The 24,006-nt window shown below is 37.5% G+C and overlaps 2 protein-coding genes across 2 annotated transcripts; both read right to left on the bottom strand.

Moving 5' to 3' along the window:
- Nucleotides 1–858: 858 nt before the first annotated feature.
- Nucleotides 859–10,143, bottom strand: LOC141828556 (eukaryotic translation initiation factor 3 subunit E-like). The gene is made up of 8 exons (XM_074716007.1): nucleotides 9,854–10,143; nucleotides 9,623–9,777; nucleotides 9,198–9,425; nucleotides 8,985–9,106; nucleotides 2,709–2,928; nucleotides 1,840–1,982; nucleotides 1,385–1,528; nucleotides 859–1,138 (listed from the first exon to the last, which is right to left on the bottom strand). The coding sequence occupies exons 1-8, from the start codon at nucleotides 10,059–10,061 to the stop codon at nucleotides 1,045–1,047; spliced, it is 1,314 nt and encodes a 437-aa protein (XP_074572108.1). The 5' UTR covers nucleotides 10,062–10,143; the 3' UTR covers nucleotides 859–1,044.
- Nucleotides 10,144–11,778: 1,635 nt separating this feature from the next.
- LOC141827568 (small ribosomal subunit protein eS1-like) lies at nucleotides 11,779–15,207 on the bottom strand. The gene is made up of 7 exons (XM_074714848.1): nucleotides 15,139–15,207; nucleotides 14,995–15,042; nucleotides 14,753–14,858; nucleotides 12,734–12,871; nucleotides 12,480–12,665; nucleotides 12,189–12,389; nucleotides 11,779–12,038 (listed from the first exon to the last, which is right to left on the bottom strand). Exons 1-7 carry the CDS (start codon nucleotides 15,147–15,149, stop codon nucleotides 11,943–11,945), a joined length of 786 nt encoding a protein of 261 aa, XP_074570949.1. The 5' UTR covers nucleotides 15,150–15,207; the 3' UTR covers nucleotides 11,779–11,942.
- Nucleotides 15,208–24,006: the final 8,799 nt, after the last annotated feature.

Here is a 24,006-nt window from a genome sequence, read left to right as displayed (position 1 = left end):
TTCTCTGTTTTTTCTCCAAAGCATCAGTACAACGCGAAAGCTGGTGGACCGCATGATCCCCGCCACACCACAAATCACTCCTCGCGGTGTGGGCGAGTGTGGACGCCCGTTTTGTCTTTTCAGAAATCCGACAGTTTCTAGTGGAGAAATTTTCACCTTAACATTTGACCTCCACTGCTTACACATGTTATGTTATGACACCGGATTGTAAGTCAGAGATCCGCGGTTTGATCCCCAGCTACGATGTATTTGTAAAAATTTTCCTTCAAATGGAGAACGCAATCAAAGGATTTTGGGCATCCGGATTGGCCACCATATGCGCTTCCCGATTTACCCTGGTGGTCGATGGAAAACTTCCGTGGGATCGGACCGACCACCCTCAGAGATGTGACTACTGGGATTATCATTTTTTTTTAATGTTATGACACGGCCACGGGCCAGGCCGACATAATAGTTTGCTATGCTTTTAATGGCTAAATAAACATTTTCACCATATTGTCATTGTTTACATTTCACTGTCAAAATAAAGTCGGAAATCATTTAATGAAAATTAATTGTATGGATGCTGTTGTTCAGCTCTTCGATGAAATAGCAAACTGTAAGGATGAAATTATGCAAAACAATTGACTCCAAAAATAATTGTTCTTCAAACGCAAGCAATTATATAAAAATAATCAAGGCCGCATCTTGATCGCAGCCAGCGCAAGGAGATATTTCATTAAGTAAACGATCCAACAAGTAGGTCTAGTGACAGATTGCCCGAGATTCTACTGGGTTCGTTGCGTATGTTATCTGCATTCATTTATTGATGTTTTAGAGACATCCAATAAAAGACGAGACATGCTAACCATCAAGATAAACAAGTGAAAAGGAATATGAAAATAACATTAGCCATTCGAGATACCTCCGGATAGATATATTTTTTTAAAAAAAAGCTTACAACAAAAAAACCTAAATCAGGTCCCGAAAAACATTAGTATACCAACAAAAGCCTTCGCAATATTCAAAGATCTCAAGAGTGGTCCAATCAATTGCCTAGCTCCCTTAACGAGAAGCTTGTGCAGGTTCCACGATGTTCTTTGCCAACAGGTAAGTCCGCGTATTGAGATTCTTCATGGCTTCTATTATCTGTTCATGCCTGGAAAGATAATAAGCATGAACATGTAAAGTTCAAAGCACGTAAGAAAACTATCAAAAATAATAATAATACATCGAACTAAATATCATCCCCAGAAAAACGATAAGTATGAGACCAGCAGAAATGAGTCAGCAGTAGTAACCACTTAGCAGCAGAAAGTAAACTTTCAACGTTTTCTCTCAATGTTGAAATGTAGAAATAGTTATGGAAAACCAGAGTCGTTCATGCATCTGAGCATATACTTACACATTTTGATGAACAACAGGCATGGTGACAGTCCCCAAAGCAGCATCTATTTTGGCTTCAAGCTTCGAGTTGCGAATGAGATTTGTTATCCAAGCCAGAGATTCATCATAGGTCATGTTCAAGTTCAACTTTTCAGCAAGCACACTGTTTAGCAATTGTCAACCATCCACTTTAATAAAAAATTGTCATTTAAGGTCAAAACACATCCCAGAAGACAACAAAATATTTAAAAAATAAAGTGAAAACTTTAATATAAGAAAGCCCAGCAGCAGTTTTGCCTTGAAGTTAACTTTTTATCAAAATGGCATCAACATCATATTTGAATAATGAATTTAACACCTAGCAGAAAAATAGAATTTCACATCAGATTTTCTATCTATAACTAAAAAGGACACAGAAAAGGTCATTTGCTACTGCTACACATGTTATAAAATCTAGGGATGCGTAGGGCCTACCTGATATCAATGCATCGATGGATGCGGCAATAAGTCTCAAAAATGAAGAGACGGGTATTTTCCAGGAATTCATCCCTCAATGGAACAGTAGTGAAGTTGGAATCTCCAACCCGTTTCCCAAGGAAGGGATCATTCAAAATCACCTAGGTAACAGAAGAACAAAAAAGTAATCATTTCAAATGAGAGCATGAAATTGTAATCTAACATGCAAGTAGAACCAAGTAAATGTTTCAGGAAATAACTTCAACGAAAAAGAGAAGTTTCATATTTCTCTGATGCTAAAAAAACCTTAAATAGAAAGATTTTCCTAGAAAGTTTCGTTAGCTTTTAAATAATGCATGTGAATGAGCGATCACCTGAAAAAAAATTTAGATGGAACCATCAAGCCTTTATCATAACTAACTTCCATATCAGGATTGTCTATCTATCTATCTATCTATCTATCTAATTGAAAGGGAAGAAGTAGCATACCTTTCCATTTCCACTCTAGTTCCACCCGATTCAGGAAGAAATGGAATGAAGAATTGGGATATAATTAAATTATTTACTCAATCTTTTTTTCAAGAGAAAAAATTGGCAAATTTATTTATTGTTTTTTTATTGGCAAATTCAACAACAATACATAAGTGTGCATGGAAAATGTCTTCTCAAAGTGGTTTTAAGCCTCCAGACAATTTAAGCAAATTGGACCTTCATCATGTGCTCAAAGCATATCATACCAATGCATAATTTTATAAATAGCTATTTTTTCAATGCTAGTGAAGATGCACATTTGAAAAGAATTATTACATTAGTGAAACGAGATTAAGATAAATATTCCAATAAGAATTACTAAGGCCAAATAAATTGTATTACTTGATGAAACTTACTTGCTCACACTCCTTAAGTTTCTTCTGAGCTTCATCAAAGTCATAATTAACATATAAAGATTCTAAAAGTTCCGTTATGGGATCCTTGTAACAGTGCTGCTCTTGTTGGATAACTTTGACCAAGTCTTTCAGCATATTTCTCCTTCTTTTGTTGACGATCACAGCAGTGGCAAGATATCGGAGAAGGTGATGTGCATTTGTTTGAATAGCATTCAAGTACCTGACATGACAAGAAGAAAAAAAAGTATATTCCAGAAAATGCTCGTAGCTCAGAAATGAAGATTGTTCATCTCATATTATAGCAAGTTCGTGCTTTTAACTACATGTTACAATTCTTCATTCTAAAATTGAGCAATTCAGTAAGTCATCTCTTTTGTCACTAAAGGTCAGCTATTGTTTGCCAAATCCCTTGTAGAAAGGTGCCCACCAAAAGGCGTTTTATATCTATTTACTGTTTTCAATTACAAAACCTATCATAAGAATAAGCTTTCAAAATCTTCATTTTGTCATAGTCCATGTCCTCTAACTCTTGAAATGTTTATTTTCTGGTCTTTGTAGCACATTGAAATGTTGTTTCAGATAGATCAGTATATGATACATTTTCAAGCCTATGTATCACTTCTATAGATTTTTTCAGAAATCTCACAGAGAAATGAAAGGATCATGTGCAGAGCTATCCAAAATATACATATCTTGGTCAAATGGACCAAACATTTCAATGGCAACTTTTTGGGGATCAGTCACAAATCCAATCACTTCATAAAGTTCTATGCAAGAATATATGGCGAGTAATATTCCAATCATGTAAATCATTTTTATTACATAAGATAACATTTCCTTTTGTCTCTCGGCCACTCCGCCACTCATCCAACTCTCTTGGCCACTCATCCAACTCTCTCAGCCACTCAGTCACTCATCCAAGACTCTCGACCACTTAGCCACTCATTCAAATCTCTCAGCCACTATCCAAGTCTGTCTCACTCAGCCACTTATCCAAGTCTTTCGGCCACTCAGTCACTCATTCAAGTCTCTCGGTCACTTAGCCACTCATCCAAATCTTTCCACTACTAAACCATTTATCCAAGTCTTTCGGTCACTCATCCACTTATGCAAGTCTCTCAACCACTCAGCATTCATCCAAGTTTCTCGGCCACTCAGCAACTTATTCAAGTCAGTCACTCATCCAAGTTTATCGACTATTCAGCCACTCCTTCAAGTCTTTCAGTCACTCAACCAAATCTCTCGTCCACTCCTCCAAGTCTCTCAGTCACTCATCTAACCACTCTCTCGACCACTCAGCACTCATCCAAGTCTCTCAACCACTTAGCCACTCATCCGAGTCTCTCTGCCACTTCTCTAAATCTCTCAGTCACTCATCCAAATCTCTCGGCCACTCAACACTTATCCAAGTCTCTCAGCCACTCATCCAAGTCTCTTAACCACTTATCCAAGTCTCTCGTGTCTCAGCACTCATCCAAGTCTCTCGGCCACTCATCCAAATCTCTCAGCCACTCATCCAAGTCTCTTGCCACTCAGCACTTATCCAAGTGTCTCAGCCACTCATCTAAGTCTCTCGTCCACTCAACACTCATCCAAGTCTCTCGGCCACTTCAGTCACTTAGTCACTCCCAAATCTCTCAGCCACTTATCCAAATCTCTCAGCCACTCATCCAAGTCTCTCCACCACTCAACACTCATCCAATTCTCTCGGCCACTCAGCCACTTATCCAAATCTCTCGGTCACTCATCCAAATCTGTCGGCCACTTAGTCACTCATCAAAGTTTGTCAGTCACTCAGCTACACATCCAAGTTTTTCAGCCACTCAACCACTCATTCAAGTCTGTCGGCCACTTAGCCACTCATTCCAGTCTCCTGGCCACTCAACCATTCATCCAAATCTCTCAGTCACTCAGCCACTCATCCAAGTCTCTCAACCACTCATCCAAGTCTCTCGGCCATGTAGTCACTCATCCAAGTCTCTCAACCACTCATCCAAGTCTCTCGGCCATGTCCGTCACTCATCCAAGTCTCTCAACCACTCAGTCACTCATCCAAGTCTCTCAGCCACTCCGCCACTCATCCAAGTCTCTCAACCACTCAGCCACTCATCCAAATCTCTCAGCCACTCCGCCACTCATCCAAGTCTCTCGGCCACTCAGTCACTCATCCAAGTCTCTCCACTCACTCATCCAAGTCTCTCGGCCACTGTAGCCACTCATCCAAGTCTCTACTTAGTCACTCATCCAAGTCTCTCAACCACTCAGCCACTCATCCAAGTTTCTACTACCACTCATCCAAGTCTCTCAACCACTCAACCACCCATCCAAGTCCGTCGGCCACTCAGCCACTCATCCAAATCTCTCGGCCACTCAGCCACTCATTCAAGTCTCTCAGCCACTATCCAAGTCTGTCGGCCACTCAGCCACTCATCTAAATCTTTCGACCACTCAGTCACTCATCCAAGTCTCTCGGCCACTTATCCACTCATCAAGTCTCTCGGCCACTCAGCCACTCATCCAAATCTTTCTGCCACTAAGCCACTTATCCAAGTCTTTCGGTCACTCATCCATTCATCACTTATCTCAAATCTCTCAACCACTCACTCAGTACACTCATCCAAGTCTCTCGACCACTCAACCACTCATCGGCACTCAACTACTCAGCCACTCATTCAAGTCATCATCAAATCTGTCATTCATCCAAGTCTCACTCAGTCTCACTCATCCAAGTCTCACTCCACTACCACTCCAAGTCATTCAGCCACTCAACTACTCATCCAAGTCTCTTAGCCACTTCTCTCCAAGTCTCTCAGCCACTCATTCAAGTTTCTCAGCCACTCAACTCTCGGCCACTCTACTCTCAACCACTCATCCAAGTTTCACCCAGCACTCCAAGTCTCTCAGCACTCATCCAAGTGTTTCAGCAACTCATTCCTCTCGGCCACTCAACACTCATCCAAGCTTCTTAGTCAATCATCTAAGTCTCTACTCATCCAAGCCACTCAATACTCTCAGCCACTCATTATCAAGTCTCTCATCCGCCACTCAACCACTCATCAAAGTATGTCGGACATTCAATTACTATCCAAGTTTTTCGGCCACTCAACCACTCAAGTCTCATCCAAGTCTCTCAGTTACCAGCCACTCATCCAAGTCTCTCAACCACTCATCCAAGTCTCTCAACCACTCAGTCACTCATCCAAAGTCTCTCGACCACTCAGCTACTCATCTAAGTCTCTCAACCACCATCCAAGTCTCTCGGCCACGTATCTCAGCACTCATCCAAAGTCTCTTGGCCACTCATCCAAGTCACTCAGCCACTTATCCAAGTCTCTCGGCCACTCATCCAAATCTCTCATCGGCCACTCAGCCACTGATCCAAATCTCTCGGCCACTCAACCACTCATTCAAAGTACTCATCCAAATCTGTCGGCCAGCTCATCCAAGTCTTTCGGCCACTCAATCACTCATCCAAATCTCTCGGCCACTTAGTCACTCATCAAGTCTCTCGGTCACTTAGCCACTCATCCAAATCTTTCCGGCACTAAGCCACTTATTCAAGTCTTTCGATCACTCATCCACGTATCCAAGTCTCTCAACTACTCAGCACTCATCCAAGCCTCTCGGCTACTCAACCACTCATTCAAACCATTCAGCCACTCATCCAAGTCTGTCAGCTATTCAGCCATTCATCCAAGTCTTTCGGCCACTCAGTCACTCATCCAATTCTCTCGGCCACTCATCCAAGTCTCTCGACCACTCAGCACTCATCCAAGTCTCTCGGCCACTCATCCAAGTCTTTCGGCCACTCAGCACTCATCCAAGTCTCTCGGCCACTCATCCAAGTCTCTCAGCCACTCATCCAAGTTTCTCGGTCACCCAGCACTCATCCAAGTCTCTCAGCACTCATCCAAGTGTTTTAGCAACTCATCCAAGTCTCTCGGCCACTCAACACTCATCCAAGTCTCTCGGCCACTCATAAGTCAATCATCTAAGTCTCTACGCCACTCATCCAAGTCTCTCAGCCACTCAGTACTCATCCAAGTCTCTCGGCTACTCAGCCACTTATCCAAGTCTCTCGGTCACTCATCCAAGTCTGTCAGCCACTCAACCACTCATCAAAGTCTGTCAGTCATTCAGCTACTATCCAAGTTTTTCGGCCACTCAACCACTCATTCAAATCTTTCAGCCACTCAGTCACTCATTCAAGTCTCCCGGCCACTCAACCACTCATCCAAGTCTCTCAGTCACTCAGCCACTCATCCAAGTCTCTCAACCACTCATCCAAATCTCTCGGCCACGTAGCCACTCATCCAAGTCTATCAACCACTCAGTCACTCATCCAAAGTCTCTCGACCACTCAGCTACTCGTCCAAGTCTCTCAACCACTCATCCAAGTATCTCGGCCACGTATCCATTCATCCAAATATCTCAACCACTCAGTCACTCATCCAAATCTCTTGGCCACTCAGCCACTCATCCAAGTCACTCAGCCACTCATCCAAGTCTCTCGGCCACTCAGCCACTCATCCAAGTCTCTCTATCACTCAGCCACTCATCCAAGTCTCTCATCACTCAGCACTCATCCAAGTCTCTCAGCCACTATCCAAGTCTGTTGGTCACTCAACCACTCATCCAAGTCTTTCGACCACTCAGTCACTTATCCAAGTCTCTCAGCCACTTACCCACTCATCAAGCCTTCGGCCACTCAGCCACTTATCCAAATCTTTCTGCCACTAAGCCACTTATCCAAGTCTTTTGGTCACTCATCCACTCATCACTTATCCAAGTCTCTCAACCACTTAGCACTCATCCAAGTCTCTCAGCCACTCATTCAAGCCACTCAGCCACTCATCCAAGTCTGTCGGCCATTCAGCCACTCTTCCAAGTCTTTTGGTCACTCAAGCACTCATCCAAGTCTCTCGGCCACTTCTCCAAGTCTCTCGTCACTCCAAGTCTCTCAGTCACTCATCCAAGTCTCTCGGCCACTCAGCACTCATCCAAGTCTCTAAGCCACTCCTCCACTTTCAGTCACTCATCCAAGTCTCTCGGCCACTCAACACTCATCCAAGTCTCTCAACCACTCCTCCAAGTCTCTCAATCACTCATCCAAGTGTCATTCATCCAAGTGTCTCAGTCATCATCCAAGTCTCTCGGCCACTCAGCACTTATCCAAGTCTCTCAGCCACATAGCCACTTATCCAAGTCTCTCAGCCACTCATCCAAGTCTCTCAGCCACTCAGCACTAATCCAAATCTCTCGGCCACTCAGCCACTCATCCAAGTTTCTCGGCCACTCAACCACTCATTCAAGTCTCTTGGCGACTCATCCAAATCTGTCGGCCACTCAACCACTCATCCAAATCTCTCAACCACTCAGCACTCATCCAAGTCTCTCGATCACTCAGCCACTCATCCAAGTCCCCAAAAAAAGGTTATATGGAAGGATACTGTGCAGAGCTATCCAAAATATACATATCTTAGTCAAATGGGCCAAACATTTCAATGGAAACTTTTTGGGGATCAGGCACAAATCCTATCACTTCATAAAGTTTTATGGAAGAATATATGGCGAGTAATATTCCAATCGTGTAAATCATATTTATTACATAAGATAACATTTCCTTTTGTCCATCTCTATTCTTTGCACCCTCTGCTCTAATCAACTCCCATAAATATAGAATCAGTTTATTGCCTTTGAACATATCCTATATCATCTTAAATAATTAGACTCTGGTGCAGTTAATTAGAACAATAGTTAAGTGAGCCAATACTGAGTAACAGTTGCAGGCATCTCACTAACTAGGCCCATAGCCATCAAACAGGTTTTTTATTATCATCCAGTTGTTTCTAAGAATGATCTACACTGGTTCTATGGTGCTTTTTGTTTCTTTGATGAGCATTTATCAAACCAGGTAAATACAAGTAATCAGAAAATTAACAAGTGGAAAAAACAAGGCAGAAGTGAACATACAAGAACAAAACTAGTGAGTAAAGAGAAGGTTTATTCTGAAATTCTAACGATAAATAAAGAATAATATAGTAGAACCAACACAAGCACGTAGCACGATTAATAGATTAGTGGGGCAGTGGCAAAGCGTATACAGAAGTGTATATCATCCTTCATGTGAATAATTGTCCTATGATAGGGATAACAAGTCATCATAGTGACTGAAGAACTATTAATAAAAATGATTAAGATAAATTAGTACTAATTATACAAATTATAGATACAAAATATTGGAGAAAAGAAAGTTTCGCTGGACAAGAGGAACACCTGTCCTGGAAGAATAAATCAATGATACTATTTCTTCCATTTTCATGGTTAAAAAAGATGAAAAGGCTCCAGTGCATCAACCAGATTCTATTCTGCAACTGATTTAAAGGAGAAGAAAAGCTCTGCACAGTATGCAAACAAAACAGAAAGGATTAAAGTGAGCAAGATAACACTTCTAAGACCAAACTATATGGATTAAATAACAAATAGTACCTTTGAATCAATTATCTCTTTCAGACGATTGAGCTCCTCGAGAGCAACATCCCAATTTTGCATTAAAATTTCGGCAGCAAGTTTTCCCCACAGCGCACTCAAACTTCTCTCACTATTAGTGCACAGGGCACGATATTGGTACAAATAATCCGCAGCGCCAGAATAGTTTCCACACTCAAATTGGAACTTTGCATACTGATAAAGAGCCTCAATCTGATCAGCGCCAATCTACTCAATGGGCAACGCGAAAAAAAAAACATCATCAACTACTCATACAAAAACCATTTTTGTCACTCATTGCCAAAAACTTGACAAATTATAGCAGTAGCCTATAAAAACTAGAAACTTTATCAACAGCAGACAGGTATTACGTCGTTTAGATGAAAACCGACCCTCTTTGCATCAATGAATTCGAAATATCAAACCTGAAAGCGGTCGTGCAGCATTTGGATATTATACTGTCTGTCGGGCCTCAATTCCTGAACCAAGTTAGCATCTTGAAGAAAGGATATGAGCGGCGCTGCGCATTCTTCAAGGGATTTCAACCTAGAGACGACCTCCACCCTCCTATCCACCATTGCTGCAAAACCCGCAAACTTCACACCACATGAACTAAAAAAACACAAAAGAGAATAAACAACGGAAGCAAAGAGGACCTTGGGGAACGTCTTCTGTATGGTAAAGGGCCTTATGGATGTCCATGGCGTAGTCGACCATGTTGGTGTGGGAGAGAAGCTGGATTTTGGCCTTGAGAATCTCATCGTTCGCGTACAGCTCCCGCTCCTGCAAAAACTCGAGGAGCGGGAACACAAGGTGACGATCGAGTTGAGGTGCGATACGAGAAGTTAGATCGTGATTTGCCATGCCCTAGCTTGTTTCTGCAGATCGGAGATATGGGAGACGCCGACAGAGATATGGGAGCCCAGCCAGCGACGGGGGAAATAGGTTAGGGTTGGCAGGGGCGAATGAAAAACCCATATAGATCCCTACAATTAATTGACTCGACGGGAAAATTATATTATTTCAGTTTTTATAAAAAAATAATAATTATTCATGAGTAAGTAAATCAATAAATTATAATTAATCAAGGGCATTATCTGCTCCACTTCAATAAATCTATCTTTCGAATTCAATAATATTCTGGGGATAATTTTTACCTCTACCCAAAGTAAGAAATAATTCAAAAACAAATTAAGAGTATGCAAAACATGATTTTTAAAACTTTTAAAAAAATTAAAATAATAATAGTCACTATAAAAATTAATTTTAAAAATATAAAATGAGATTTTTATAATTTAAAAAAATATTCTTAAAAACATATTATTATAAAATATGAAATACAGCCTTTAAAATCCATATTAATTTTTTTAAAAAAACCTTTTTTTATAAAAAGCATTTTTCTCATGATTATGCATGTTAATTGAGCATAAACCTGTTTACATTTATGAAGATATTTTAAATTTAGTTGTATGCATACAAAAAGCATAAAATAAAATATAAAATCAGTATAAGAAATGACAATCGGAATAAAATTGTAGATGTTGCAACATAAAATTTTCTCAAAGAACAATCTTAAAAATTAAATCCATACATTGGTATGGATTATTCAGTTTAAAAAAATATTCAGTTTTTGTTTTAAAAAATAGTTATTAGAAAAAAAAAAGACAAGAATTACAGGGGCAAATTGAAATTTTCTCATATAATAATAATTCTCTATTCCCTAGTTAGGTTTGCATCGTTCGTACCAAAATCGGCTCGTGATTGGCGTCGTGTAGTACCGTTGCTCCTAATAATTCTCCTCTCAAAGCGACTCAAGCTTTATCTCCCTCTAGTGCCTTCGTTTGTTGCCGTGCTGCGTTCTGACGAGGCGAGCGCCCATTCCTTCCTTTCTCCCCTCCGGAAAAGGTCAGACTGATGGGTGTTCTGCTGGCCACGGTAGAATGCCTCGGCACCGTCTGGGCGTTGCATGAGAGGAGATTGTCGACGGTCTTCCACGCCGCCGCCGCCTCCATGCGCTGCGCCGTCCTCTGCATCGCCTCCTGCCTCGGGATCTGAAGGGACTTCCTTTTCCGTCGCCAAAGCAACTGCGTCCACCTCAATGTTCTGTCTTACCTTGTTAACTTTGGAGCTGCGTGTTCTCGTGATCCAAGGAGTTCAATATATATCAGCCTTGACAACAAGGCAATAAAATGGACCTTGAGGTTCATAGACGACCCATCAAAGATGCCAGTTTGAGTTACGGCCATGAAAGACGTACGTGTAGCATCTTACACATTTCGATGTAGTTGTCATTGCGATATTTCCAGCTAAAGTTTAGATGAGATTGACATTAAGCAAAAGAAATGATACTTCTGTTTCATGGGTATTTACTTAGTTTCCTTTTAATGATCCAAATATCCAAACTTCCTCAGATTAATCCTGGACGACCTTTAATCCGAAGCATAACTTATCCATCATATCATGAAATTCTATAATTTTTTTTTCTCCAGATTTTTCATTGACGCAAGATGCATATACCATGATAGATTCTCATGTCAAAGCTCAGCGGCAACAGTACACCAAGGCTCTTTGAAGTCAAATAAAAGATTGAATCAACTAAACTAATTAAGCATCCATATTATCTGTATCTGCTCGATACAAACATGTCAAAACTCGAAGTTCATCAAATTAAATACCAAATGCTTACACAATTACACAAGAATAAGTTGTTCAAAACAAGAACCGCAGACTAATAGTAGTGTATATTTAGGCCGCAACAGCTTCTGCTTCACTTTCCATCTGGACGTCTTCAGCAGGCCTATCCAGTTTGACACCCACATCTTCCTTGTAATCACCGTGAACCTACAACCCCAAAGAGCTTTGGGAATCAATGATGTGTTCATCTTAACAGTTCGATGCATGTTTGTGCCAATGGACATGATGTGACATGACAAATTCTAAGAGTTTGAGAAAGAAAATCTATATTATGTAGAGGAAAATGGATGGGAGTACCTCCATAAGTTTTCCCAAATCGAACTTGGGGGCCTTCAAGATTTTAACTTTGCGAATGAAAACATTTTGCAAAGGGAAAATGCTGGTTGTAGCTTTCTCAATCTCCTTACCGATGACCTCTGGGATAAATTTCTGCACCAAATCCTTCAAATCGCACGATGAAGCTTGATTAACCATGATTTCTGTCATCTTGCGACGGATCTGAAAACAATAATGCAACATGCTCAACACATGTTTGAGGATGATTTCAGTTACAATGGAACATCGTACTGAATAGAGGGTTGGGCATACCTGTCTAATCTGACTAGATTGAGCATAACAAGTGCGTTTCACCTGATTTGGACGTCTCTTTGTGAAGGCAATGCAAAACATGCGCAGGGTGTAATTATCAGTGGTCTTGACATCCACATGTGCTTCTATGAGAGTCTGCCACTTCCGGACTAAGGATCTAAGTTTATCAGTAGTGAAATTCATTCCCTGGAACAAAAGGAACCAGGTTAAACACCAAGAGAACATGATTGTTTGACAAGATGTAAGAGACATACCCAAAAATTAGTCAGGACATTCTTTCCTTGTACATCCTCTGCACGAAGTCGAATCTTCCTGTAAGCCTGGTCCTCATCATTCTGAAGGTCCGCTAAAGAAACCTCAAACACTCTGTGCTTGAGGCCCTCAGAGGCAATCTGAAAACAAGAATAAATAATATATAATGATGAGCAACAAGGTAGCTGGGTAAAAACAAATCTCAGTTGCACATGCATCTAAAAGACAACTATAAAAGCATAGACTAGGAGGTTTGATACGATCATCAAACTACATTGAAATAAATCAAAGAAATCGATAGGAGTAAGGATAGCAAATCAACTCAATTGCTAAATGGCAGGACTAACTAGTTTGTAGCCCCAAAATTTTGCACTATTAGAGTAAAAATCTTGAACTACCAATCAGAAGAGAACTTGGCTAGTCGGTAAACATCTTTCATTATACACGGTCCCAAGGATTAGTAACTAATTTTATCCATGGAAAAAGCAACAGGCAGTAGCAGCATTGTCTATATCCAACCTCAACAATACAAACTAATTACAGATACGAGCTTCTAGATTCAGCCGATGGCAATAAGATGCATATGCAAGCATCTGTTTTACCCAGAACAAGGCTCAGTATTTTTTATTTCCCATATATTTTTTATTTGAGTTACCCATTTGTACACGACTCCTAGAACGAAAATTCACAGACAAAAACTAAACTTTACACAATAGGCATGTATAACAACGAAGGATGTTTGGAAAAAAAAAGTGTAAAAGCAAAAAGGATTTGAAATTCCAGTTGTGATAATTCTCGAAGAACCAAGTCAAGCTGTCAAGTAACTGGATAAATATAACTAACCATTTAGAATATAGACATTATAATTTTCAGACTATATAGACTTTTTAGTAAAACAGTTAACACAACTAACCAATGTGCTATGGGAAATTGAAAAAATAAAGATTAAAATATGCCAATGTCAATCAAGAAACAGCCTCTTGCCAAAGATTAAAATATGCCAATGTGAATCAAGAAACAAAATAACCATGAAGTAACTTAAATTTAACTGTGCGGTACATAGAACTGTATCTGTACTCGTTTCCATCCAGAAGCTCAGCACCAGAATGGTCAAGCCTTAGATCCTTAAGAAGTCTGTATTTAGGAATGTAAATAGGGTGCTCCATGGTGGCATACACCCTTTCACTATCACTAGAACAAAATAGGGGCATGATTCTCTTCTCCATACTACCTAATGGAGGATTATGGAAGATGAGCCAGACAATTAAGCATGAGCTAGAATAGGGCACAAAAGCCTTTTGATAACGTTGAAATGGCGGCTATCTACTTGAGCAAAAGACGTTGATCCAAAGATATAGAATCCATCCCTCTGAACTGACTCACAAATTTGGATTATTTTGATTTTAGATCGCAATAAGCAAGTTTGTTGAATTACAATTACTTATTGCTTTGATGGTGGCTTAAAAGCCAATAACTGACATAATCTAAAGTTTCGTTGACCTGAAAAACTTGGCCTGGGCTAAATTTTGGTTGAGAACCATCCCAGCCTACGTTCACCACTACTATCTGCTGGGCTAGGTTGATTTGCCATACCTGTTCTAAGATAGTCTATTCCAATTACAAAATTTCTGTGCGCTGTAAAAACTGTTGTGAAACAATAAATATACAATTAGCACACCTTCATTTAAGTTAATTTAACAATAAGTAGTAGCATTGCACTTTGTTTACTGATTCCCAATATGCTCAGACATCAACGCCATGGTACTACTATACATGCAAAAGGGCAATCATAACCAGATAAAGGGTTTGTCCACTTAACAAGCGTAACTAAAAGTTTACTCTATCAAAGTTAACTCTATAGAGAAAATTTTCTCAATGCAGCACTGCCACTTCAACAACAACATGCAATGACACTAATAAAGATAAACCTAAGTGAAAACTGAAGCAAGATAATACAGAGGTCACGGAATTGAAAAATATCCAACTAGAAGATCACAGAGCATTCTTTCAGGGTAACAGACCTTGGTTCCCTGCGTCCTCGAGACAAGTGTTTTCCCAACGTTCCTGACGCTGAATACTGAAGGCGCTTTGATGTCATACCAGTCCTTCTTAGCGAAAGGATCTACCCTGAAACAATCAATCGACCATGTTGCCCATATCAAACTAAAAAATGAAAAAAAAAATCACTTTTAACACGAATTGCATCCGACTTAGACCAAAATAAATTTTTTTTAAAAAACAAGAGAATTGAAGTTATAATTACGTCTTCTTCTTTCCTCCCTTCTTCCCTTTTGAGATCCTCTTGTTCTTACTGAAAGAAAAATGTCCAAAAAAGCGTCAAAGCTAAGAAATCGAAGGAAAAAAAAGAACAAGGTACAACATGCGTAAAAAAAGCATGAAATCCTACCCGACAGCCATGGTTGCAGGCTTGCAGCTCTGATGCTTCCGTGGCTCTGCTCTGGTTTCGGCGCGACGTTTAACGGAGGGCGGCTACCCTAAGGGCATCCACGAGGATATTTCATTATAGAAATTATCTCACTTTCAAATATCATACTTAAATATTATCACTAAATATTATAACTAAATATTATAAGTACCTTTATTATAAGATAATTAATCCATTAATTAATTATTTTTTAAAAATTAAATAATAATAAAAAATTAATAATAAACACTATCCTAACTTCCCTAATCTCTCTAGGAAATCCCGGGTCGTGGATCAGTCCCCTCCAATGAGGTCGATATTTCTCCAAATACCCTCTCCAAATATCTCCCATTGGAGATGCACCATCAAATAGCGAACACCAGCGCTAATCCATTCGATCCGTTAGGAAACTAGGAGGCATCTATTAGGCCCATGAAGTTCGGGCACGCTTGCTTTGCTAGTTTGCTGGTAATGCTGCTGCGAATGAAATTGCTTGTCGTTCTCTGCAACGCAATAATTCAGGTTCTTTGTTAAATAGTTGCATTGGCATTCTTAGTTTTAAAAAAATATAAAATGAGATTTTTTTTATATGAATTTTTCAACAGCTTGACATCAAACTTATTAGCTAAACTATCTATTCAGATAAGATTTGATTGTTGATGTTTGACATGAAACTTATTGAGAGATTGATTTTTCAACAATTCCTTTGCATATTATTAGCAACAACCTCGGTCTCTGTATTGGAATGCTTCCTGTCGAACTAGAAGTTCCAATTACTCTGATCGCGTTACTAGCATCTGATTTTGACAAATCAAGCTCTATAATTGTTTCCCTATTGGAACAAGATCCGATATGCTGACTTCTCACGTAGGAACAACATTCAAGGAATTGGTTGGCATGAATTCTCCAGAATGGAGTGGGTTAGGCTAACCCAAGATTTCGATAGAAATCTGGTTAGACCCACTAGGTAAGACTTTAGGTCGTTGTATTTGCTTGCTTGTATGCTTATCTTGCAGGAACCAGAAGCTGGAAGCAAGAGAAAGAAGCAGAGGTGAAGCGAGTAAATTCAACGCAAAGTCAAGCTCAAAGTCAACTCTGGTCAAACCGGAATTGAGTCGACTCAGATCGGATTTTGAGTCGACTCGGCACTGGAGTCGACTCAGATCGGGTTTTGAGTCGACTCAAGCTGACGCAGAGTCAAGATTTTATCGCCGCTGACGCCACACAAGCTGGAGTCGACCCAGGAGTCAAGATGAGTCGACTCAGAGAGGATAGCGGGCGAAGGCGATAGAACTTTATCTGTCACATCATCTGGAGTCGACCCAGATAAGGATCTAAGTCGACTCAGGCGGGCTATAAAAGAGGGTGTCGAGCAGCAGCCAGTTTAAGAAATTCCAACATCCGCCTTCCAACCAGAACTGCTACCGAACGCGAACGAGACCAGGCACGTGCTACCGGGGAAGATCTAGGAGGAGTACGCGGTGCTCGGACTTCCAGATCGGCTATTCGTTGTTTGGTTAACTCTTTCTTACCTGCTCTTGTGTTATTAATTTTGTATTGCTATCTTTGGACTGTAAGACGGGTTCCTCCGCCTCCGAACGACGTTCGGAAAGGAGACCAATAGTGGACGGACGCCTCCCGTGATTAGGCCTTGGACGTATTAACCCTGGGGGGTTAGGAACTAAGTAAATCCCGCGAGTCCTCTTTACTGTTTTCTAATATTTCCGCTGTAAGTTTTGTATAGTTGACGAACGATTTGGAGAAAAAGTCATACGCGCTATTCACCCCCCCCTCTAGCGCGTATCCCGATCCTACAGGTTGGACTTAAAGTCTATGTTGGTGAGATCGACCTTGGGTTAAGGTTGACCAAGTTGATCAAATTTGTTTAATTAAGCTCAAGTTAACTCGAGTTGAGCTTCAATATTTGATCAATATGTTAATTGATTAAGTAAAACGTTAAGTATGTCAAGGTTGATTGGATGCTTGACAATTGATCAATATGTTTGTTGACTAGAGCGAAGAGTCAAGTAGGTCAAGATTGACCAAATACTTGACAGTAGAGCAGTTCATGTAGATCACGGTTGGCCGGACACATGACGGTTTGAAGTCCAATAAAGAGTTAGCAAGGGTGAAGTACAAGTGGATCAAGATTGACCGGACACATAATAACTAGAGAAGTCCTAATATGTTATGGAGGGTCATATGTTAAGCACGAGAAAGTAAAGTCCTGACAAGTTAAGGTTGATCAAATATTAGGTACAAGACGAGAAGTCCTGGCAGGTCAAAATTAATTGGATGCTAGGCAATAATAAAGTTTTAACAAATTAAAATTGATCAGATACTATGCAATAAAGAAGTCTCAATAGGTCAAAGTTGACCGGATGCTAGGCAACAAGAAGCCCCGATAGATTAAGGTGGATTTAATATTGGACAAAAAAATCCTAGTATGCTGAAATTAATTTGATATTAGGTAAGGATGATGCTCTAGTAAATCAGGATTAACCAATACTAATCGTACGAAGAAATTCTTGAACAAATTTGAAAATGAATAGTATGTGTAGCACTATGTAGTATTTCTGCTACAGTAACAATCGATTAATGAATGTTATCAATCAACTATAAATAGTATTTTGCTATAGTGTTTCTACTACAATAAGAGTTAACTGATGAGTTTGATCAATCAACTTATAAAACTATAGTAATGAACAAAAATTTTAGAACTCGATTGTTATACTTGATTAATCTCAAATCAGTCAATTGATGAACAATAACAATCGACTAATATCGTTGTTGCAGCAAATAAAAGGTTTCTGAGTAGGTTGTGGCACTCGATTATTTATGCATCAATCAACTAATAAACAGTAATAATCGATTACCCATGATTAGACCAGAGTTGATCAAAGTCATTCTATAGGTGCAATGGTCGATTTTAGTGGAGCAATTGACTAATGATGATGAATAATTGACTAATAGGTAAAAATCAGCCTCGAATGAAAGGCTATAAAAGAAGGGTTTTGAGGAGGTTTTTACAACTGGTTCTTAGAGATTTTGGAGGATATTTTTGTTACATTTTCAAATCTCGTGAGATATTCTAAAACAATCACAAAGCGCTCAAAACAAAGTTCTTTTTATATGAACTTGTTATTTCAATTTATTTAGTTTCATTTGTATCATTGTTTTATTTTTGTATTCCTTGTATAACAACAAGTGTTGTAAAAGGTTTCATTGCCTCTGGAAGGTATTCGACAAGGATAGAGCTAGTAATGGTATCGCTAGGATGGTAAGCCGTGGAGTAGGAATCGAAGGTTCCCAACCATGTTAAATTTGTATGTTATGCATGTGTTTTCCTTGTATTTTATTTCTATTCTTTCTGTTGCGTACTAACACATTGTAGACGAGCATGATGATCAAGAATGAATGCGAAATCTCAAAATGCTATTAATCTTAGGTTTCTTTTTAAGTAGAATTATTATAATAACAGGATTTATTGGCTATGTAGAAATTCTTATCTAGTAGTAGTAGGCCCAAGAGAGTGTTTGCTATATTGTATTGGGGTTTGCTATTAACTTTTAGTTGGTGGATGGGCAAACAAACTGAGGTAGATTCTAATGCTCGGTCCATCAAATACACTTCTTTAGTCAATCCTGAGAGTTTGCCATCACAGATAGAGTATTCACTTCGGTGTTGGAACGACCATATAGGGATGGCAAAGACTGCAGAGGTCGACACCTACTATGAGTGTTTCTAGATGTACACAATGGGTGAATTAGGGGGAGGGTCGGCCATGTCCAGGATTAGTTAGGCGAAGCCTATTTTTATATTTTATGTAAATATTATTTAAATTTATCTAAAATCATTTAATTTATCTAAAATTATTATAATAGTTATTAATGTCGTCAAGACCTACGGATTAGAAGGGGGTGAATTAACTCCGATCGTATCATCTCAATTTCATACTTGTCTACAAGACATTAATGCATAACAGAAAGAAAATATATATAAAAGAAAACACAAGCACAAGAAAAATCAATTTTATTTGGTTTGTCATTTCTCAAGACGACTACTCCAAGGTCTAGTCCTAGCGTTCTACCACCACTATAATCTTCTCCTTCTTAAATACCTTCCAAAGGTAAAGAAACTTCTTACAATACTTATTATTGTTACAAGCAAATACAAGTAATACAAATGAAAATGAAAGTGAAAACACTTACAATTGAGAAACTTTATTTCGGATGCTTGCATATCGTTTTAGATTGTCTCTTGATGGTGAGAAATACAGTAGCACTTCGTCTCCAACCCCTCAAGTTTCAGCCTCCAAAAACACCTTGAAATCTTTCTTTTAAAGCCTTTAGTTCGGGATTGATTTTTGTTTATCAGCCGACTGATCTTACTCATCATTCGATTAATATAGTTTGCTATCGTTGAACGATCTCTAAACCTTCTAAAATCTATATGATTTTATCTATTATTTGAATATCAGTCAATTGATATGTCCGTCAAGTCTCACATCTGAATAGATAAGCTTCTGTTTGATTTTTAGTTTGCATAAGTAGATTGATATTTGATCCGAATCAGAAATAGAAGTCTTTCTTTTTTCAAAATATCAGTCAATTAATACCTGTATCAATCAACTAATATCCTATTTTCAGCCATTCTAAAGTTAAGAACTTATCTTACCTGGTATCCGATTGATCTCAACCTACTAGAACTTTCTTCACTCAACATCTAGTCATCCTTGATCTGTCAAAACTTTCTGTTATCCAACATCCAATCAACCTCAATCTATCAGAATTTTTATCATTGCCTAGTATCTGGTTGACCTCAACCTACTAAGATTTTTTGTTACCTAACATTCGGTTAATCTTAACTTATCAGGACTTCATCATTATCTAGCATCCGATTATCCTTGATCCGCCAGGACTTTATCCATATGTCAAGTGTCTGATCTTTCATGATGCACCTGGACTTCACTTCTCATGTCAACTTCTTGTTGGACTTCCGATCACTAAGTGTTTGATCACCTGAAATTCACATCATCATTATCTTAGCCACAAAATTCAAAATGAGTTAATATGTTTGTTAGCTTCTAAAATCAAGAGTTCTATTCTTCAAAACATTAAAGAAGCTAAGTTCTTTTCTGTAATACTTGATTGCACTCCTGATGTTAGTAACCAAGAGCAAATAACTTTGATTATAAGATGTGTTGATGTTTTTACAAGTCCAACGAAAGTAGAAGAATACTTTTTGGGGATTTTTGAAAGTGGATGATACAACAAGACATGGGTTGTTTGAAGAACTACACATCATCATTATCTAAGTCACAAAATTCAAAATGAGTTGATATGTTTGTTAGCTTCTAAAATCAAGAGTTCTATTCTTCAAAATATTAAAGAAACTAAGTTCTTTTCTATAATACTTGATTGCACTCCTGATGTTAGTAACCAAGAGCAAATAACTTTGATTATAAAATGTGTTGATATTTTTACAAGTCCAACGAAAGTAGAAGAATACTTTTTAGGATTTTTGAGAGTGGATGATACAGTAGGACAAGGGTTGTTTGAAGAACTACACATTATCATTATCTAAGTCACAAAATTCAAAATGAGTTGATATATTTGTTAGCTTTTAAAATCAAGAGTTCTATTCTTCAAAACATTAAAGAAACTAAATTCTTTTCTATAATACTTGATTGCACTCCTAATGTTAGTAACCAAGAGCAAATGACTTTGATTATAAAATGTATTGATATTTTTACAAGTCCAACGAAAGTAGAAGAATACTTTTTGGGATTTTTGAGAGTGGATGATACAGCAGGACAAAGGTTATTTGAAGAATTACACATCATCATTATCTTAGTCACAAAATTCAAAATGAGTTGATATGTTTGTTAGCTTTTAAAATCAAGAGTTCTATTCTTCAAAACATTAAAGAAACTAAATTCTTTTCTATAACACTTGATTGCACTCCTAATGTTAGTAACCAAGAGCAAATGACTTTGATTATAAAATGTATTGATGTGTTTACAAGTCCAACGAAAGTAGAAGAATACTTTTTGGGATTTTTGAGAGTGGATGATACAGCAGGACAAAGGTTATTTGAAGAATTACAAAATGTGCTAAAAAGTTTTGATCTTGATATTGATAATGTAAGAGGGCATAAATATGATAATGAGGCAAATATGAAGGGGAGACACCAAGGTGTACAAACAAATGTTGGATATAAATCCTAGAGCATTATACACTCCATGCGGTTGTCCTTGTTTGAATTTAACACTTTGTAACATTGCAAATTCCTATGGAAAATCGAAAGACTTTTTTAGAGTAGTACAACGGATTTATACATTATTTTCTCTTTCTACAAAGAGGTGGAAGGTTTTGATAGATCGTCTGATGGTAAAAAGTTTAACTCTCAAGCCATTGTCAATCACTCAATGGGAAAGCTTTATTGAAAGTGTGAAAGCAATGGTACTTCAAGCTCAACAAATCAAAAAAGTTTTACTTCAAGTTGTAGAAGAATAAGACACCGACTCTAAAATAAGAAGTGAAGCTAAGTCTTTGACAATATTTGAGCTTGAAAATTTTGAGTGTTTAGTGGGCGTGGTTATTTGGTATGACATATTGGGTAAAGTTAACATTGTTAACAAAGGCTTATAATCTGAACACATGCTTATTTACACTACTATAACCAAGGTTAAGGGGTTAATTGCTTCTTTTGAAGAGTACAGAGAATCTGAATTTGGATAAGTCATCAATACAACAAAAGAATTTAACAATGGAGATTGATCATGTTTTTCTTGAAAAGAGATAAATATATAGAAAAAGATATTTTGATGAGGTTACATGTGAGTCTTCCAAAATACCTCAAGAATCTATCAAGGAAGCTTTTAGAGTTCATTATTTCTTGTACATAGTAGATCAAACAATTGGATCATTGAAGAAAATGTCTAAGCAATATGAGGAATATGAATAGATTCCTTTTCACGGGTGAAAAGTTGAGTTCATTGATTGATGAAGATTTGAAAGCTCGTTGTAAGAATCTTGAAAGGAAACTACAAAGAAAGACAGTACAAGACAAAATATTTCACAGCTTATTCGAGTTTTTTTTGTATGACCGTTCCAACGACTAAAATCGTTGGTTAATCAAAAATTCTAGCCGTTGAAGGGGTTTATTTTTTAATGGTTGAGATCATTTGATCATTTTTTTATCAATGACCATGATTTAATATTTGTTACTCTCCAAACTCTATAAATAGAGAGCTCATTCCACATACATCTTCTCTACTCTCATTCTCAATTTTGCAATTTCTACACGCTTTCGACTCCAATTCTACATGCTTTCGACTTCCATTTCTGAATTCTGACTACAATGGAAGGAGGTCGAGGAGCTTCTTTATCTTGATCTTAGAGGGGTAAGGAAATAGTGAATCCAAATGAGGAACTCAACCTCAACATTCAATTCACCAATGATGTGGCCGAGCAACTTTTAACATTTGAAATACAAGGAAGTACTGATACAATTACTTCTAAGGTTCGGGAAGTTTCTCCTTTACAATCTATTATTTTTACTAAATATTTTGAAAAGATCACTCTTCTGTCGGGAGAATTACGTGCAAAATATAAATACTACAATGCTTTCTATAAATTTCAAGTTGGCAGTGGCTATGGGTCATTGAAATGACATGTAGAAACGAAGTACCCGACGAAATATGGAATCGATCATTCTCAAGCATAATTATCTAAATTTTCTACTAGTAGAAATACGGATTCTGATTTATTTTTATATTCTGATAATCAATTACGAGAATTATTAGCTAAATTTATTTCTGTAGAATATATTTTATTTAGTTTTTGATCTAAATGTACTTTTGAAGATTTTTATAAAGAATCTATTAATCCATCTGCTAAACGTGTTCCTAGAACTATACTCACTCGTATAATTAAAAAATTAGTAAAATAAGGAGAAATTAATTAAAAATTTTAGTAAATTAAATAATAAAGGCTTTTTATGTTCAGATATTTAGAGTAATCATTGGCAAACACATTCGTATATAGATGTGACTTGTCATTGGATCGATAACTCTTGGAATTTTCAAAAAAGATTGTTAGTTTATAGAGTTTTTGATAAATCGCATATTGCTCACAACATCTCACAATATTATGTTTAATTTTAGAAGAATATAGATTAACTCATAAAATATTTTTAATATTATTTGATAATACTAATATTGATGAACTAAAATTTATATGTCAACATATTATTATTGGTGGTTTATTTTTTCATATTCGTTGCATATATCATATTTTAAATTTATGTGTTCAAGATGGATTAAAAATTTTAAAAAATCATATTAAATCAATTGGAATTATTATTTTCTATTTATCATCTCATTCATTTAATTTATAATGAAACAATGGAGTAATATTGGAATGAGGCCTAAAAATTTCTACATGATATACTAACATGTTCGAATTCAACATATCAATTGTTACAAGATTTATTTTAATATAGAGAATTATTATATTTATTTTTTATATAAATTATTAATAATACTAATATATATTTATTTTCACACTAATAAAATATTTGTAGTAGTATTTGTGAATTTTAAAAGTATTTAATGATGCAACTAAATAATTTTTTAATTTTTATTACTCTATTTCTCATTTAATTTTAATGAATTTTTTTAATGTAGTATTAGTTTTAAATGAAAATAGTAATAAGGAATTTTTATCTTCTTGTATATTAGCAATAAAAATGAAATAGGAAAAATATTTTTTTCATATTCCTGAAATTTATTTAGTTGCATTCGCTTAGACTCTAGATATAAATTAAAAGTTTTACCAGAAATAT

This window comes from Curcuma longa, chromosome 4 (assembly GCF_044706935.1).
Source record: "Curcuma longa cultivar G26 ecotype Majalengka, Jawa Barat chromosome 4, ITB_CL_G26_1.1, whole genome shotgun sequence".
Lineage (NCBI taxonomy): Eukaryota > Viridiplantae > Streptophyta > Magnoliopsida > Zingiberales > Zingiberaceae > Curcuma > Curcuma longa.
Note: the sequence above shows the minus strand (reverse complement) of the source record. Positions and strands in the feature narration are given on the sequence as shown.